A 19552-nucleotide genomic window follows, 5' to 3' on the forward strand; every position below is an offset into this window, starting at 1 on the left:
ATTGCCAAGCTCACAAGCAGGGTCAGGCACTCTTAGAAATGAACAGATGTTGTGTTGTTGCTTAACTTAATGCTCATAAATACTGGAGTGTATGCATTATTTAGGTGTTTACACAAAACAAATAGTACTAGTATCTAAAACTTCCAATGCCAAATCCACTTTGTGCCAAACATTTTCTTGTTTTTCCATCTTTCAGGGTGTTTTTGCAGATTCCACTATCTATATTGACTTACTCACCTCAGCTTGGTAGTGGAAGCACATAAAAGTGGATTCCTTCTTTTAACCAGAAGCAATATCCTCCATGAATGTTGCTTGTAGCCAAGCCCATTATATCAGAAATCATAGGAAGAAATAGGCAATATTTTCAACGTTAAGCAATATGGTCCAAAAAGCCCTCTTTGCCTATTTCTTCTTATAATTTCTCTTTTCTATGTATATGTACACACACGTTTGGCTTTATGTGCAGTCATGTCTATACATACATGAGTGGATATGAAGCAAAACAAGCAATATACACAAAAAAATATATACTTACATTAATGAGGACTGTGCAAAAGTGCAGTGCATCTTTCAGCTGAAAACAGTTCAAGCCCATGTAGCAGGTTCGCTGTGACGCACAACTATGAGCTACACGCGACTGAAGTTTGGGCACTGAGTTTTAATAAGACAATTGTGCTGTTTTTTGCCTTACAAATAATTCAGAGGAAAGAACAGCTTAAAAACAATCACAATTGTCTTTTTAAACTGTGTGTCCTGAGAGATTGGAAAGGAGATCACATAACAACAAAGAACAACATCTTAAGAAACAACTTTATTCAAAAGAAACATTTGCTAAAAGTTCCTAATAATATATAAAAATACATAAAAACACACACACACACACTCTAAATGACAAAAAATTAAAAACAAAAAAAAACAAAAAATCCACACTTCCATGTAAAGCCAAAATAGTTCAAAAATGGCCCAACAAATATTGCATTCAAAAAATACTTACTAAACCAATAGGCAATTTTGCCCTATCAAGGGTGGAAATAAGAAAATATTTATGCAGGACAAACATTGAAAAGTGTTAAAAAAAGGCAGAATTTTGCAATCAAACAATTTGGCCACAAACACAATAACCATAGCATTAAAATTGACTTCAAAATTGCAAAATAGACATATAAACATTCAAAGTAAAAACAAATAAAAAAAGACGCTATTATGCTAAATGGTAAGCAAAGTATCAAATGCAGCAACATAGATTAGGATAACAAACAAAACAACAGTCCCTCAAAGAAAAAGATAAAAGGAAAAAGCAAGTTAAAACACACCCTTATATATGCTCAAACTTAAGCGCACAGGTGATAGAAATTCACTTGCAATTAGCACTTGCGGAGTCTGTCAAAATTGGCTGTTTGGTTTTTTTTTGCACTTGGACATGTCATTATCATTGATCAATATGATCCTTTAGATAGGTACACCAGTAAACAGATCTTCTAATAGTTAAAAAAATAAAGTTGAGTTTGGGAGGATTTAATGTTAAAAGTATTTTCTATATATATATTTGTGTATATTGCTATATATATATTTATGTATATCCTTCAATAATTATAAATAAATATAAATATATATATATATACACATATATACACACACACATATATACATAAGAAGCAAACAAAAGAACGTGTGTGTGCTTGTGATTTTTGTGGGAAAATCTAGTCCGATGGCTTCGCACGCGGTCAGTCGCGAGATAGTCGCGGGATTTACCCGCGAGCTGCTCATCTGAACAGGCATCGTAAGCTTTTATATAGGCGCCTATGTGGAGGAGTTGAACTCGGTTAACTCTTGGCAAACAGGAAAGAAATAAGTGATTTTAAAATATGCTTTTTTCTTAGCGCACATAAATGTTTTAAACATTTCAACAGCCCAAACATTTTTTTTAGGTGTGCCATTAGAAAGAATGATTTTTTAGGGGAACAGTGACTTTTCATGCAAGCTCGCCAGTGTAAAGCTGCCGGTGATGCGCGACTCCGGCCGCGAGCTCATCCAGTTGCTGAATTGCGCAACGGCTTCCGATTTCAGATCGCGAAAACTGATGCGTGAGCGACCTCTTGATGGATCAGGGCCAATGTCACAAAGTCCACCCATAACTAATAGAACATGCATCCAGCCGAGGGGGAGCTCTGACACGTGTGCTCCACCCTTCTGGTTGGCATTATGTCACATGGTCTGAGGTGTCATAAATAAAACAACTGGTAAAGGTACATAGCACTGTCATGTGGTCCTGGCTAGGATAATGGTTGGATGGTGACATGGAGGTTCAATGGCTGGAATATGGACCTAGGGGTTATGGATTATAACATGGGGGTCTTATAGTTGGAATGTAGATATGGGGGTTAGGGATATTGTATGGGAGTTTTAAAGCGGGAATAAAGACCTGGGGGTTTTGGTTTTTGACATGGGGGTCCTATGGCTGGAATGAAGACCTGAAGGTTATGGATTATGGTCCACTTACATGAGCATGAAAAAACAGTAAGGTTTCCGCAACCAACAACAACAACATTACATAGCATTTTCTTGAGACACCCCTGATGGCAACTTTCTGTTCTCACCTTGAGATATCGTCCTTTATGAATGCAGCCACATTTGTCAAGGGTAACGCAGTTTTCTCCATCAAAGACATAGCCCGATTTGCATTTGCATCCCTCGAAACATGTTTTACTACATGAGCTGGAAGTCAGCGTTCTGTGACAGGTTTGCTCACAGGATCGAGTACACTGGCTGTAGTGACTGTTGGGTGGACAGGTAAGCGCTGCAAGGAATTAAGAAAGCAAAGTGATTCCAGAGCACACGTGAAGAACACTGATTTATTTAAACAATAATAACGTTAAAATCAACACATTTCCATATGTATTACAAAACACAGGAACACACCAAAATAAGTGGATGTATACTTACTGTTACCCTATAGCATTAGTCCTGTGCCACCTTCCATCTTACCCCTTTGTCTTTCCTTGGTATTCCATTTATTAATCACATGCATCATCTAACTGATGACAAGACAACTAGAACAAGCTCTAAGGGGTATATATTTTTAAATGAGTGAATTTGACATTCACTGAAGCATTACCTGGTGGAGAATCAATTAATGCCATTGAAACAATGGAACCTAGAAGTTTCTCCACCAGATACACAATCACCTGGAATGGATTTATAAAAAATCATTTGTTATTAGTCTCATGGTTTAAATCTGTTCCAAGTTTGTTAGATCATTTAGGTTCAACTATCATAGTTTATCCTCACCAGTCTTGGAAAGCAGACCCAGCATGTGGTAGATTGTGGGTCCATGCCCTGGAAGCCCTAACCAACTCTTGGCTACAGACTACGTTGACTTTACCGAAATTTGATGCTGCCCATACAGTGAATAACCAATAAAATAATTACTTTTGGAGCAGAAAAGTGTTCTGCAGAAGGAATTAATTTTATAATCTTGTGAGTGATTTATTACATTTTGTGCATATGATCTAATTAAAAAAAAAAACTCACGGCAATTGGCGAGATTCCTCCAAGCTTGTACTTTGCCTCCTTTTGCTTGGCACAGGGCTGTGTAGGCTTGCAGGTTGGCACACAGAGCCTCCTGACCACCACGTCCATTACAAATGTCAAAGATACAGCTATTGACATATATCGCTGGATGGACCAGACGATGACACTCTTTAAATGGACCTTTGGGATCTGACATCATTCCACACTTAGTGTTAGATCTGGCCAAGGTGGAGCCAGCCTCATCACACTTTGGACACTGATCTCCAGAACATCCTTTGCAGTCACTTTCATCTCCAAATACTAGCCAGGATTCACCGAAAACGGCTACATCAGTGGTAATGGTTCCATTTGGAAGGCGGAATTCATCCTGAGGATATTTGTTGTAATTTCCACAGAGGCCTTCAGTTAAACCAGAGTAGGTGCTCGGAATCCAGGCTGAAACGTAATACTGCCGGTCATACATGACCGTAAACCTTTCTTCAGTTTGGAAGAAGACATTGTTGCCTTGTTGGTAAATCCAAAAATCCATTCGTTGAGAGAAGACCGGAAGGTTGTACCTCTCTCCGTTAATCTAACATTTGCAAAAAAAAAAAAAAAAATGAAATTAGCCTGTTCTGATGGAACATGTATCCCTCAATGAAAATAAACTGCTGGATGGCTAGATAATGACATCAAACCTCAAACACTTTGCCCATAAATTCTCTTAAGTTTGGTTTCTTGATGGTGACAATAGTGGATCATGTCTGCATAATGTGCTCTCAAAATGTTCACATCCTGGAGCTTTATTTACCAGAGGCTTATGAAAATAGAGGAGTGGGGGAATAACTGTTTTTTGGTGATCTAATCAGTGCATGAAGTAGAAGGAGTATTCAGTTCTCAGCTCCAACTGACTCAAAGTTTACACAATGGGCCTGATTATTTAAAGCTCTCCAAGGTTGGAGAGGATACACTTTCATCAGTGAACTTGGGTGATCCATCAACCCTGGAATGGATCTGGTCCAGGATTTAAAACATTTGCTAGCAAAAAATTACCTTGATGTAATCCATTAAAGGTTTGCTGGATCAACCAGCTTCACTGATGAAAATAGATCCTCTCCAGCCTCGGAGAACTTTTATAAATCTTCATTATCTTTTTTTTATGCCAGTTCTTATACACTGAGTGATTGAGTATTCAAGGGATGGTAAGTATGTGAAGTTGTGGATGGGGGGCGGCATTAAAGGTAACCTGATAACTTTGTTTCGTCTATGGAAAGCATAGGGGCATTTTAGGTTGTGTGCACATAACCTTCTGTATATTTTATTAAATCTTTACTCCAATACTGCTATCCAAGAACTATCCTTATTTCAAAGAGCCAAGTCTTACTACTCACCAAAGCAAACCATGATCTTCCTCTCTCCAAATGAATGACGTGTGTTCTGTACTTCACTGTGACCGATTTGGTGACTGCTACACCTCCATACTGTTCATTGTCCACTTGAACTTCAAAGACATCAGGTCCTTTATTTATCTTGATAAGTATATAGATGCAGGAGCCCTGAAATGAATAGTAGAGGCCATCTAGAGTGAGATAGTGTGGATCTCCCCAAGTTACACATTGTCCAAACTCTTTGGGATGACATCCAAGGACTCCATCAACCACTTTGCACTCACTGTTGGCTCCACATTGGCTCTCTTGGCAGGTGGTTATACCATTGGCACCACATGTACACATCTTATGGCATAGATTGTCGGCATAGAACTTTTGTCCGGCTTTATAGTAGATGTTTTCAAAGACACAACCGCATTCTGCCACTGGCACGCAGTCCTTACCACTGAGGATGAAGCCTTTTTCACAGTAGCACCCTTCAGTATAGGATGGTACACAAGACGGGGGAGCAATTAAACCAAAGCAGGTGGCAGGACAACCATTTCCGAGAAGTTTGTAGTGGCTATTTGGGGGGCAGGCCGGTGCTGAAAGAGATTATAGAGATATAAATTGGAGTTCAATTATTGCACACTCAATAGTGGGCAATGAGGTAACCTCATTGGCTACAATTCTTCCTTGCCGCTTTCGGGAACTGTAAATCTATTGATTTTAAAATATCTATTGACTTACTTTCTGAGAAAGGTATACTTTATTATTGGGGCCTCTAAGCAGGAAGATCACCTGAGACACATTTTGCAAATCCCTAAAAATAAAATGTTAATGTCAAATGGATTTAGTTTTTTTTACAATTGCACGGCAACTTACCACAGAAAGATTGTGTTCTCCAATCCTTAATCATAGATCCATTCCTTTGACATTCATAGACATAGGAAGCCATGATGTCACAGATAACAGTCTGGAGACCTTTGTATTCACATGCATCAAACACACAATCATCAAAGAAAGGTTTTGGGTCAATAGAGGAATGGCATTGGCCAAATGGTCCATTTGATTTTATAAGAAGACCACAATACTGGTCATTCTTGTAGACTTCCCTCTGTTGATCGTTGCACATTTTACACTCAGAGCATTCTTCTTTACAACCAGCAAACTCTCCAACTTTCCAGTGTTCTCCAAATTCCTTTGCATCTTTGGCTGTTATTCCATCTCTTTGGACAAAGTCATCAGAGGGATCATCATTGTTGTTGCCACAAAGACCCCCCACAGCACCCTTGTAGGTGCTTGGTAAGGTCACACGTACATAATTCCAATAACCATAACTTAAACCTAGGCCAAAATTTGTTTGAAGGTTTATTAGAGACCCTGATTCATAAGCTCTTGTTTTTGTTGGTTCGTGAACATAGGGTAAGTTCTTTAATATGCCATCAACCTGAGAAAACAGATATATAATACATGTTATACCTTGGTGAATGTCAAATAATATACAAGAAGGTTTAGCACAAAGCAATGAGACATACATGGGTGACCTAATGGTTTTACCCAATCTTTTTACCCTTATTTCCTAAACTGAGAGAATACTAATAAGATTAAATGGTTTGGGTTAATGGCATCATTAAATCTAGATAAGAGTAGCCAGTGGTTGAACTTGATGGACTTGTGTTTTTTTTTACCCTAATTATGTAATAACTAGCCTGCTTGAAAAAAAAGAAGAATGTGGAATTTCATTGAGGGTGGTATTTTGTGGATTCTGCATATGTGGGGTCTTTAGAATAACATACCAATAGCCAAACACCCACAACTGTAATGAAAATATTTTTAGAAGATTGTAAAGAAAACCCGTTAAATCAAAGTCCTGGACAGCCTAAAGTGGCTTTAGTAATCTGAACTATACACATTTTTACAAATCAAAGAGTAAAAAGGTGAAAGTGAGCCGCCATTTTTTAGAGTTCATTAACGTATGTTTTATCATTTTGTTTTCAATTTTATGATGCAGTAAGTACTTTTGGTTCTCATAACCAAGTTGTGTAATATTCTCCCTGCTATGCCTCTTAGATTTCACCTAGGGTATCTTTTTTGGGACTTGTGCTGTTCAAGAGTTACCCATTCACTGAAATACACATCACAAATATTATCATTCGTTGTAAGACAACGGTACTTTTGGATACAATGGCCCCGATTTATTAAAGCTCTCCAAGGCTGGAGAGAATGCACTTTAATCAGTGAAGCTTGGTGATCCAACAAACCTGCAATGGATCTGGTCCAGGATTGAAAACATTTGCTAACAAATAGCTTATGACTTTTATGAAATTCATTTCAGGTTTGCTGGATCACCCAGCTTCACTGATGAAAGTGTATTCTCCTCAGCCTTGGGGAGCTTTAATAAATCAAAGCCAATGCCTGCAACCTACAGCCTCCTAAAAAGTCCATCAATTACAAGCACACCAAAGTAAATGGCAATCTCAAAGCAGTGAATTATTTTTCACTGGCCAATATTGATGTCTGTAAGGTGAAAATCTATTTTGAATAAGAATCACATACCTTAATCATGTGTGGGAAGTCACTACTCATACTTATGTTATGTTTTCCCTGCTGCAAGGTCACGCCTTTGGTGAAGGACACGGCTGCATTACCACGTTTTTCATTTTCCACAATGATAGAGAAATGGGTCAGGGAAGGATCAGTTACATTCACTAGCTGGTAGATGCAAGCACCCATAAAAGAATATTTCTTTAGATCAAAAGTCTCGTGATGAGGATCTCCATGGGTTATGCAGGTTGAAAATCCTTTGGGATGACAGCCCCGTATTCCATTGACCACTGTGCAGGTCTCACTGCTTTTGCATGCGTTTGGTTGGCAAACCACTTTTCCAAGAGCCGGATCACACTGGCAAACTGTGCTACATTTGTCATCAAGCCAGGAGTGGTTAGGCTCGTAATATTGCCCATTATGGTTGCATCCACAGCTTGATATGGAAACACATTTGTCCCCACTAACAACCATTCCTTCCTTGCACTCGCAGGTCTCTACACAGGATCTTGTGCATGTGGCTGGGGCATTTCTATCAGAACAAGTAGCTGGACAGGCATTTCCACAGGCATTGTAGTGGCTGTTTCCAATGTTACATACGATTGCTAAAAAATAAGAATTGTAGTAATCATTATATAAATATAGATATCTAAAACATTAAACTGCAACACTGGAGATATTAACACTGTGATACGTATAATAATGCAGGGGCAATAATAAACCAAGCTTCACTTACGACATCCATAGGTTGCCCTCCAATCATAAACTTTAACACCTTCGTTTAGGCACATCTTGGCATAGGTATCCAGGGCTTGACACAGAATGACTTTGGCTCCACCATTCACACAAACATCATAGAGACAGGCATCAAAGAGACTTTTAGGATCCACCTTTTTCATGCAATCTCTGAAAGGTCCATCTTCTTTGACAAGGACACCACAATGATCATCTCCTCTGTATAGACCTTTCTTGTCCTCGGCACAGTTTGGACACTGGCCAGAGCAAAAGTCAGAACAGAAAGGATCTTGGTCATCTTCTTTCCATTCTTTTATCCAGTCTGTGATTGAAGTGACTGGTTTCCCATTTAGATCACTCTGGTCATCGTTTGGATCCTGGTTGAAGTTGCCGCACAGACCAGAAGTTTTGTTGTAATAACTACTGGGAACAGTCACAGTAGCCAATGATTTCCAGTCATAACTTACAATCAAACCATTATCAGCTTCCAGTAAGACAGATAATCCACTCGGGTTCACTTTTATCTTCCCATTAGCAAGAGTCACTGGGATATTTGTTAGTACATCATTGACCTAAGAGGAGAATAATCATTAAATTAATATACCTGATTAAAAAAAAGCAAGCAGAGTTTGTTGCACAATAAATTTAATATAAAAAAGAACTATAAAATACCCCCTATAAGTCAGGTCATGGGAGAAAATGGCTAGAGGATCTTGGACATCATCATCTTGCAAGAATGCTTGATCTGACTTGATGCAGTACCTAATATACATTGTGAGCATAACCGAGGAAGCAACACATGTTCACTTTGTAAGAAAAGATTTATTTGGTTGCTGCTGATTTCTATCATCTAATTACATGCAAAAAAAAAGTTACATTTTCATTGCATTTGATTGGATAGTCGTTTAAAGTGAGTTCCCATTATAGCTCTCTTATGCTTGCTAGCCCAACCCAAACATATACTTTGGGAACAATCAATTAAAAAAACACAAAATTAACACTTAGCTTTACTAGTGGAAAGGTGTCAATCCTCAGTGGTCCTGGTCCCGACTGCTATCCCGTCTTCCCTCTTTGTTTCAGTGTGGGCTGGATACCAGGCGCTGCCATCTTCTTTCTCTTCTTTCCCATTTTTTTCTGTCCCCGATCACAGTACTCCTACTCCCAACCCATTCATCCCTACCTGTCTCCTTCATACATATTCTATAGTATCTACAGGCTAAAGCAACCATTCTTGATCTAGCAATGTTCCCTTAGTGCTTGCAATAATAAACCTTACTCATTTTCTTTTCAAACTTCTGAGAACATTGATTAATACAACATATCTAATTCTTACTCTGGGCCTGACTTATAAAAACTATTCAAGACTGGATGTCATTGGAGAACCTGGGAGATCTAGCAAACTTGAAACAGATTTCTAAAAATTATTTCCTCTTAATTACTTATCCCATGATAGTCTATGTTCTCCAGTCTTGGAGAGCTTTAATAAATCAGGCTCCTTGCGTTCACATTGCTTGCAAATGTTTTTCTGCCTTAAAATGTTGAAACAATAAAATAACTGATGTAAAAGGCTTTGATAGGTGGAGTTGGAAACACCGGGATCTGTTCACTCAGGATCAAGTATTCTGAGAAACCATTTTTTTACCATTATTTCTACCATAAATCTTCCATAAAAACATATCAACGTTTCAATCTTTCAGCCAGTTCAGGATTGTTGAAGAATTGAAAAATACTTACTTGTATCTTATTGAAGTCTCCAACTTGCATGGTTACGGTAACACCATACATGACCGTGTTCACCTTTTTGATATAAGAAACATCTTGACTTCCCCTGTTTTCATTTTTGATGGTAACTTTAAATGGCTCCAGACTGGTATCTTTGCCAGCATGCTGTGCTAGAATGTAGTTACAAGTGCCATGGACATCAAAGTCCTTGCCATCAAAGGTGTGGCGATGAGGGCCACACCATGCCCAGCATGTGCCTTCATAATCTGGCACACAAACTGCTTTTTCATCCTGAACTTTACAGCTCTCCTTGACACGGCAGGTTTTGTACTTGCAAGGATCTAGAATATAAAAAATATTTATACAACTTCTTTATTTAAAAGACTGGCAGGACCACTTATACCCATATTGGCTGTTCTTTAAATTCTTTAAATGATTCTTGATTTTCTCAGTCAGTTTATTGAATTTTACTACTTGAGCTTTGCTCAGCAGATTTTAGAAAAAGGCACTCCATATTTTTTTGCCAAAATTATTTAAGCTCACCTTTGTTAACACAAGACCTTAAACCCTCCCGAATCTGACAGGTCTCATCCTCAGCACAGCTCCGGTTCTGGCATTGCACAGAGCTGGCAGTGCAGGTGCATTCCTGGCTACAGTCTTCACTTAGCAGAGTTTCATCAGCCTGAGAAAAGGAAACGAATGGCAATGCTGGATTACAGATTACAGTTTTAGTTATCCAATCCAAAATAATCATACATTCCTCTTTTCTCACCTTTAAATATCTTCCATTATGAATGCAACCACATTTGTCAATGGTAACACACTGATCGCCATCAAAAACATAGCCGGGATTGCATTCACATCCCTCAAAACATTCTTTCTTACAAGAGCTCCATGCCAGGAGGCCATAGCAGGTCAAGTCACAGGATTGGGTACATAGGCTGTAGTGGCTGTTGGCTGGACAGATGAGTGCTGCAGGGTATCAAATATAAAATACTTTAAATGAAAAACAAATAGATAAAATCATTTACCCAAAATGGTTAAGGTTTATTAGAAATGTTTTAATGTAATTTTTTTATAGAAAGACAAACAAAAATAAAAAAAGCAATATGCAGTTATGAACATAACAGTTGAAATATACATTCAACATAGCTCAAGAGAGAGTCTAGGGATGGAATTGAAAGAACAAAAGCAAAAAATAACACGACTGCTCCATATGCGGCACATCCGGCATCACTTGTGACTAATCATATAAAGTCTGATCCTTGTACACCCTAAAAAGAAATTAGAGTGAGGAAAAAGAAGAGACAAAGAAGTGGAATAGGAGAAGAATAGAGTGAAAGAGAAAAAACAAGAAAGGTGATGGAATTGGGGGTGAAAGAGAAGGCAAGGGCTAAAACTTACCATGACCAAGGCATGTCTACCCAGCCACACTGCAAAGGCGTTCAGTACCATTTCCAATTAGTTGACAGATACAGATAGAAGGAGTTGGTCCCATGGGGCCCAAATCACATTTTATTTATCAAGTTGGTTAGATAGCCAAGCTGACAGTTGCTCCATTAGCTGAACATCTTTTATACAAGCGTACAGATCAGGGAGGGTTGGGAGGAGAGTGGCTGTATTAGGACTAGCCACAGTGAGGATATGGGTTAGTATGGCTTTCATATGTTTGGAAAGTCTCCGCACTAGAACATTGAGTAGCTGAGTCACAGGTCTAACCTAATATCTATTTCGGACGGACTGGACAGAAGATCAATGACTTCCGTCAGTGCCCGGGCAAGTTTAGGTTTGTTGGATCACCCAAGTTCACCCATGATAGTCTATCTTCACCAGTCTCGGGGAGCTTTATTAAATCAGGTCCATAGTTCAAGTTGTACAATATTACCAAGCTAAGAACAAAAAAGTGTTTGAAGGAAAGGAATAAACCCTAAAAAAGTTTCAAGCATAAACCCATTTTACAAAACAGGACTTACAGCAATTGGCAATGTCTCTCCAAGCTCCAACATTTCCTTCCTTTTCTTGGCACATTGCCGTGTAGGCCTGCAAGCTTGCACACAATGATTCCTGACCATGCCCACTTTTACATACATCAGTTACACAGCTCTTGACATATTGCTCTGGGTTTACCAGTTGGTGACATTCTTTGAATGGTCCCTGAGGATCTGAAATCATTCCACATTTTGTGGGTGAACTGGCCAGAGAAGTATCAGCTTGGTCACACTTTGAACACTGATCACCAGAGCATCCTCCGCAGTCTAATTTATCTTTATCTACTGACCAAGACTCCCCGAAAACTGCAACATCACTGACAATGGTGCCATTTGGAAGGCGGATATCATCACCAGGGTTTTTGTTGAAATTTCCGCAGAGGCCCTCTGTTAATGCAGAGTAGGTGCTTGGTACCCTGACTGACAAATACGACAACCGGTCATACATTAATGTGATCCCTTCTTTAGTCCAAATGATGATGTTATTGCCTTGTTGGTTTATCCAATATTCCTTTTTGTCAGACTGGATCGGAAGGTTATATTTCTCTCCATTTATCTAAAAAAGTATGGGAAGAAAATGTGATGTTTAGCACGTGGAGGTAGCATATATCTTATAGCAAACATCAACTGTCATAAAAGAAGAGCTGCTATAGTTGTAGCTTGAACAGAGGTTTGAAATCTACAATTATCAAGCTCTTATTGTCAATAATGATATATCAAGTGTAACAAATTGTCTATAAATTTACAGGCTTGAATTCAGCCATCACAACTGGCTAAATAAAAGAAATATAGAATTGGGAGCCCAATTTACTGGTTATCGTTATACTCACCAGTGCACTCCTTTCTCTTCCTTTATCCAGACGAATTGTGTGCGTGCCATAAATTACCGTGACTGACTGAGGGTCCTTATTCACTATTATTTCATGGTCTGTGTGTCCACTTTGAATCTTAATAAATTTGTAGGAGCAGATGCCCTGGAAAGAATAATAAAGGCCATCTGAAGTGATGTAGTTTGGACCTCCCCAGGCTACACACTGTCCGAATTCTTTAGGATGGCATCCCAGAACTCCATTCACCATTTTACATTCAGAATTAGATCCACAAGGGCTATCTCGGCAGGTGGTTATACCGTCAGCACCACAAGTACACTTCTTCTGGCAAACATTGTCAGCATAGAACTTTTGTCCTGCCTTGTAGTAGATATTTTCAAAGACGCAACCGCATTCCGGCACTGGCACACAATCCTCATCACTACGGATAAAGCCATTGTCACAGTAGCATCCTTCGGTGAAGGATGGTGTACAAGATGGTGGAGCAATCATACCGAAGCAAGTGGTGGGGCAACCATTTCCAAGGAGATTGTAGTGACTGTTGGCGGGGCAGGTCAGATCTGCCAATACATAAAAGGTTATATTTGGTGATTTTCATCTTTGCTGTGTTAATAGGCTACATACAAGAGAATGTTTATCTAACATGTGTGCTATAATCTATAATGGCTTCAGAGAAAATGCACAGTTTTTGTTATAATTGTACACTGAACAATATTTACATATAGGTTTTGGTTCCAGGTCTGTGACCCAAACATTGGTCATTTGGCCAAAACCTGAATATTGTCAAATGCTTAGTGATCAGATTGAGCAGTGAGATGTACGGTATTCCTGTCATTGGCAGGTATAGCATGTGATGCATAGGGCAATATGCACATAATATGACTGGGGATGATTTATTAAAGCTCTCCAAAGCAGGAGATGTTACATTTTCATAAGTAAAGCTGGTTGATCCAGCAAACCTAAAATAGATCTGTTCCAAGATTCCAAATATTAGCTAACAAATTACTTTGATGAAATCCATTCCAGGTTTGCTGGATCCCCCAGCTTCACTAATGAATGTGCGTCCTCTCCAGCCTTGGAGAGCTTTAATAAATCAGGGCCAGTGAATCTGGTCAGTGGACTTTGACAGCTGTTATAGTCTTACAGTCTGGTTGGCTGAGCCATCCAATCCTACAAATGACAGCTTCAATTACTATGACTGTCAGTAAATATGATAAATTCATAGCCAAATTTGAATGCCATTGAAGTCAATGACAGACACAATCAAAACAACCAATGCTACTTCTGTCTTAGCCTATTGGCCTGACTTGCTGAAAATTATGCAAGGCAGTGTTGGTCAAAATTTGTCCCTGTCATTGACTTCAATAAGTTTTAAGTTCAGCTACCAATATACCCACCCAACACGAACCCAACATTGGTGGCCAACTGCTGGAGAACCTAACAGTGAATAAAAAGTTAGAAGATTTTCTTATTCAGATGGCACATGAAATTTCAGTGGTGCATCAACACAGATCTCAGAAATAGAAAGGAGGCAAAAAATTATTTCAAACATTTTCATGGCCTACAGGCAATTCTTTGGGGGTGGGAGGGTAACGATTTTAGCTACACATTACTTTAGATTCAATATTTTTCCCAGCAGGTTTTTTATGCTAATGAATATACATTACAAAATGAAGCTCAGTCCGAAACAAACGTACCACAGACCCAACTTACCACAGAATGATGGACTCCTCCATTCTTTGACCACAGAGCCATTTTTCTGACACTCAGAAACATAGGAGGAAAGAATGTTGCACACAACTGACTTGTGGCCCTTGTAAGAGCAGGCATCAAATATGCAGTCTTCAAAGAATGGAGCTGGGTCAATGGACGCATGACATTGACCAAATGGCCCATCAGCCTTGATAAGAAGACCACAATACTGATCAGTCTTGTAGGAGTCCTTCTCTGTATCTGTACATTTTGGGCAGTTGGTGCATTCCTTTGTGCATCCTTTTACTTCTCCCACCTTCCAGTGGTCTCCAAATTCTTCACTAGTTTCGGCTTTTACACCATTACCAATGATGAAATCATCAGCGGGATCTCCATTGTTGTTGCCGCATAAACCACTAACAGCACCGGAGTAGGTGCTTGGTATGACGACATGTAATTGACTGAATTCATTAAAAGTTATTTTTATGTTGAAGTTAATCGTTATCACCATATCCAGTCCTGAAGAATAGGCAACAATCTTTGCTGACTCAGTAGTATGGTAAGCAGGTAAACTCAAGTAGTATGGTAAGCAGGTGTATTTCCCATCAACCTAGAAACAAAGAGGTAGATTACATATTTCATTTGTATTTTTATCAGAGAGAACCTAGCCATAGATACTGAGATTCTTACATTGAATACCTATATTTCAAAGAGAAAAGAAAGGCAGCATGCATGTATGTGTGTTGATGTGGTTCTTGAATGACCAAATCTTCCATTTCCGAATGAACACTTTTTTGGCTTCATAGGTCCTTAATGTACCACATATAGGTTTATCTGAGCTGACCTTCTTGGTTCCACTAGTTCCACTTAGTTCACTGCATTGATAAACTCTTAAATTATTTTGAAAACTATATGTTATTTATAACCTTACCAAGTCTATTTATTACTTGCTCTAGACCAGTGTTTCTCAACCCTTTGTAAGATGGGGGAACCCCTCAAAAGGGATCTTTAGGAAACCCCAGCTATAATTGTTATAACCACAGCTCACTGAATATCAGTGTGGTGGTCAATAGGAAGAATACCTCTTACATTGCTGGCCCATGGGAAGGCTGCTAGGAAGAAAACATCTTACATTGCTGGCCAGTGGGTAGGCTGCCATGCTTATAGATATCCAAAAATCCCTTTGGTGTGAGTGGAACCGACCTGAGATTCACAAATTGCCCTAGAAACTTCTAGAGAAAATCTATGGCTTCACAGAACCCTGGCTGAGCAGCTCACAAAATTTTTATTTTTATATGGCAACAGAAATGTTGACTTGTTTGATCACTAGCACGCCATATGTCTCTGTTCTTGGTTACAACCTTCACCATGATATGTTGTCAGTCCTGCTGCAACAGAGAAACTCTCCATTTCTTCTACAACACATTTTACCAGCTAGTTAAACCTTTTTTATGGACTTCTTAGGAGACAAAAGTACTGGATTGCTAGTTCAAACTGTCTGGAAGTAACCAAAATGAAACAAATTTAGACTAAATTTTGTAAAATTTTGTAAAAAAAAAGAGTTCCTACATTATCACCATACCTTTATCTTTCTTGGAAAGTCCCTACTGACGGTTATGGATTTGTTATAGACTTCCAATGTCACATCTTTGGTGAAAGCCACTGCTCTGTTACCTCGATGTTCATTCTGGACTTTGATGTTAAACTTGACCAGGGATGGGTCATCTGAGGTCACCTTAACCAGTTGGTAAATGCAGGTTTTCATAAAAGTAAATCTGTGTTTATCAAATGTGGTGTAGTGAAGATCACCAGTCGCTGTGCATGTTGTGTACTCCGTAGGAAAGCAGCCTCGTTTTCCTTCGACCACCATACAAGTTTCGCTCTTTTTGCAGCTTGTTGGCTGGCAAACAACCATTCCCAATCCTGGATCACATTTGCACAGCACGGTGCATTTCTCATCATACCAAGACTGGTTGGGTTCATAATATCGTCCATTGTATTGGCAACCGCAGTTCGAGATAGGCACACATTTGCCTCCACTTAGAACGGTGCCCTCATTACATTCACAGGTTTCTACACAAGGTTTTTTACATTTTGAGGGGGCAGTTCTGTCAGAGCAACTGGCTGGACAGGCATTTCCACAGGCAGTATAATGGCTGTTTGGATCTTCACATACCTTTGCTGTAATAGATAAACCGAGATTACGATTACCAATAAATTGCATCCGGTTATACCCCAACGTTTCTAAAATTAAATCCCAGTCTACAATCTGAGGACCACAGAGAAAGATCCCGCCATAGTATTTGCATGGGGTCCTGTGATTCTTATATATATCCTCATTACCCAAGAAATAGCATTAAAAGTTATGGCTGTATCTGTTTGATAAATTTGGAAAAAAACCTGTTAGTCTTTATTTGTTTCTGAGGGCTCTAAAACAATGTTTTTGATGCACATTTGCTGAATTAATATAAACCATACGTAGAGTTTCTGAGACCCATACTTGGTAAATTTGCTTATTGTTCCAGCATTGCTAAGCTCAAGTTGTTTTGATCTGCACCAGGGTGCTTTCAAAATATAAAATTCTAAAGAAAGGGAGGATTACTTTCCCAATTTTTACTGAGGATCATGGGCCAGTGGTAGCAGGAAGACGTGGCCGACTTTTGCCACTCAGCATTCACATAATCATTTGAAAGGGTTTGGATGTTATTCAAAAATTGGTTTAAAATATTAGGTGTACTTACGACAATTACTGGGTGTCCTCCAGTCATACACTTTAATCCCTTCATTCAGGCACGCAGTGGCAAACATCTCCAGGGATTGACACAAAATTACTTTAGCACCATCATTTGCACAAACATCAAATAAACAGGATTGCAAAAATGTGTTGGTGCCAATTTTTCCAATGCAATCTCTGAAAGGGCCGTCTTTTTTGGCAATTAACCCACACTGATTATCTCCAGTGTACTGATTCTTTTTCTCCACATCACAAGTTGGACAATCACCAGGACAAGAATCAATACAGAAAGGATCTCCATCGTCCACTTTCCATGCTACTACCCAATCAGTGATAGAGCTAATTAATGTTCCATCAGGTGCTCTCCAGTCATCATTCGGATCCTGGTTGAAGTTGCCGCAAAGACCAGAAACCAAGCCGTAATAGCTGCTGGGGATGGACACAGAGCAGTACCAGCTCCAGTCGAATGTTACTTTCACACCATTGCTTGCCTCCAAAATGGCGGTAATGCCACTTCGGTACGCCTTTAGTTTTCCATCAGCAAGTGTGGCTGGCAAGTTGGTCAACTCATCATTAACCTGGCAGGATGGTAAAAATATCAGTTGTACAGCATATTCTTACATTAAGATAAAAATATAAACTAGCAAAATAAAGCAGGACATTAATAAAGGATCAGATCGAGCTAGAGAGTTAAAAATTAATTACTGGTGTCCCAACCTCACTAATTGTGCAGAAGCCTTCGGAAGACCCCTCGTAGTTTCTTCTGTGTGTGCAATCTGTTGTTAAGATCGTGGATTCAAATTCCAAAATAACATGCTGTGTTTATTATGCGGTTTTTTGGCTCTATATATATTCTGTGCCCATTATTAGGGGCTCCTGCCATTACCTGCATTATATTTCCAGGCCTGCACACCTGCTGGGCTCACTATGAGTTGTTTTCACCATCCTTGAGCAAAGATCCTTAGTCTGCACACCTGTACTCATAATAAGGGGTCAGAACCATCTCTATGCTGAGTGTCTACATACGTTTTGTGCCCATTATATGGGGCTCCATCAATGTGCTTTCCTTATAATGGGTTCAAATCATTTCTTTAATGAATTCATTTGATAGAGTTCCCTCCATCCTGCACAGGTAGGCATACCTGACTCACTCAAAATAAAGTGTTCCCATTGTACTAACTTTTGTATTTATTTTATATTTTGAAGAATGTAGCAGGAGGAGCTGAAACAATCAAAGATGATCAGGAACAACTGAAATTTTGGCTTTGGCTTTGGCCCATCTGTAATATACAGTCAAAAAAATCAACTCAAATTTAAAATTAAGTTAATGTATTACTTCCGGTATTGAAATAATTACTTACTCGTATTTCAGGAAATTCTCCAACCTGTACTGAGATCTTAAGGTTATAAATATCGAGTTCCATCCACTTGACATAGGAAAAAGCTAGAGACCCTCTGTTTTCATTCTTTGTAGTAATCTTGAATTGCACCAGTCCCGTATCGTTACCAATATACTGAGCCAGAATGTAGGCACAGGTGCCCTGAGCATCATATATGTTACCATCAAAACTTTTGTAGTGCGGATCCCCCCATGCATTACAGACACCATTGTAATCTGGCACACAAACTGCAACACCCTCTTGGACTTTGCAGCTCTCCTTCACACGGCAGGTTATGGACTTGCATGGATCTATAATGCCAAAAAATGATTGTATGACAAAGTCCGGTGACATGACATAATGGAAATTCAAAATTCCAACAATTTTCAACAAGTCCCTAGGAAACTTTTATCTGTTTATGCAACAAAATAAGATTTCATTAAGTAGACTATGAGAGTTTGATCTTCTAATATTTTGTTTTCCTTGCTACTCATCAGGGCCAGTATTCTCAAAAGGTTGGGGCTAGCACCCCCTTCATACAATTTCATCAATATGACACAATCACAATAATAAAAAAAAATCACAATCATACTGTGCTACCCTGTCACACATAACTGCCCATTTTTAACCCTAATTTCTCAGGAATGAAGAGATGTAAGTGACTGAAAAAGTAGTAAGTGCACCCCCTCCCCCCCCACCCCCCCCTCCGGCTATCTAATCTGCAAATTAAATTTTTCTGGAAAAAACAGTTACAGAGATAATGAAGTTTGGGGGTAGGGGTACACAAACTTCTGGCCAAGAGGGAAAAAAGAATAAAACCAGCCTTGGCCCTCATTACATGTTAATAACATTTTATCTTATGTCCCCCTTCTATGACATGCACGCACATCATGCCTACTGGTGCTGAAAACATTATGGCACCTTGCCTCAGGGCTCCTCTCAAGAGCCTTTGGCCTGATGCAAGTTATGGGCTGGCTTTTGGATAAAACTATTGAAAATTGGGGCTAAATTAGATGAAGTTGTATATATCATAACATATTGTGGGTAG

The 19552-nt window shown here is 39.1% G+C and overlaps 1 protein-coding gene across 1 annotated transcript in view; it reads right to left on the reverse strand.

Annotated features, from left to right (window-relative positions):
- The window catches only part of LOC140341508 (IgGFc-binding protein-like), a 46928-nt gene that overhangs the window by 13098 nt on the left and 14278 nt on the right, over positions 1-19552 (reverse strand). Inside the window, exons 12-26 of the mRNA XM_072427330.1 lie at positions 18487-18815; positions 17133-17703; positions 15974-16572; positions 14413-15001; positions 12700-13259; positions 11855-12425; positions 10654-10853; positions 10425-10563; positions 9894-10222; positions 8161-8731; positions 7437-8029; positions 5763-6327; positions 4902-5482; positions 3532-4102; positions 2598-2797 (exon numbers count right to left, since the gene is read on the reverse strand). Of these exons, the coding sequence (XP_072283431.1) occupies positions 2598-2797; positions 3532-4102; positions 4902-5482; positions 5763-6327; positions 7437-8029; positions 8161-8731; positions 9894-10222; positions 10425-10563; positions 10654-10853; positions 11855-12425; positions 12700-13259; positions 14413-15001; positions 15974-16572; positions 17133-17703; positions 18487-18815 (6968 nt within the window). The remainder of the gene's footprint in view (positions 1-2597; positions 2798-3531; positions 4103-4901; positions 5483-5762; positions 6328-7436; positions 8030-8160; positions 8732-9893; positions 10223-10424; positions 10564-10653; positions 10854-11854; positions 12426-12699; positions 13260-14412; positions 15002-15973; positions 16573-17132; positions 17704-18486; positions 18816-19552) is intronic.

Source organism: Pyxicephalus adspersus, chromosome 11 (assembly GCF_032062135.1).
Source record: "Pyxicephalus adspersus chromosome 11, UCB_Pads_2.0, whole genome shotgun sequence".
NCBI lineage: Eukaryota > Metazoa > Chordata > Amphibia > Anura > Pyxicephalidae > Pyxicephalus > Pyxicephalus adspersus.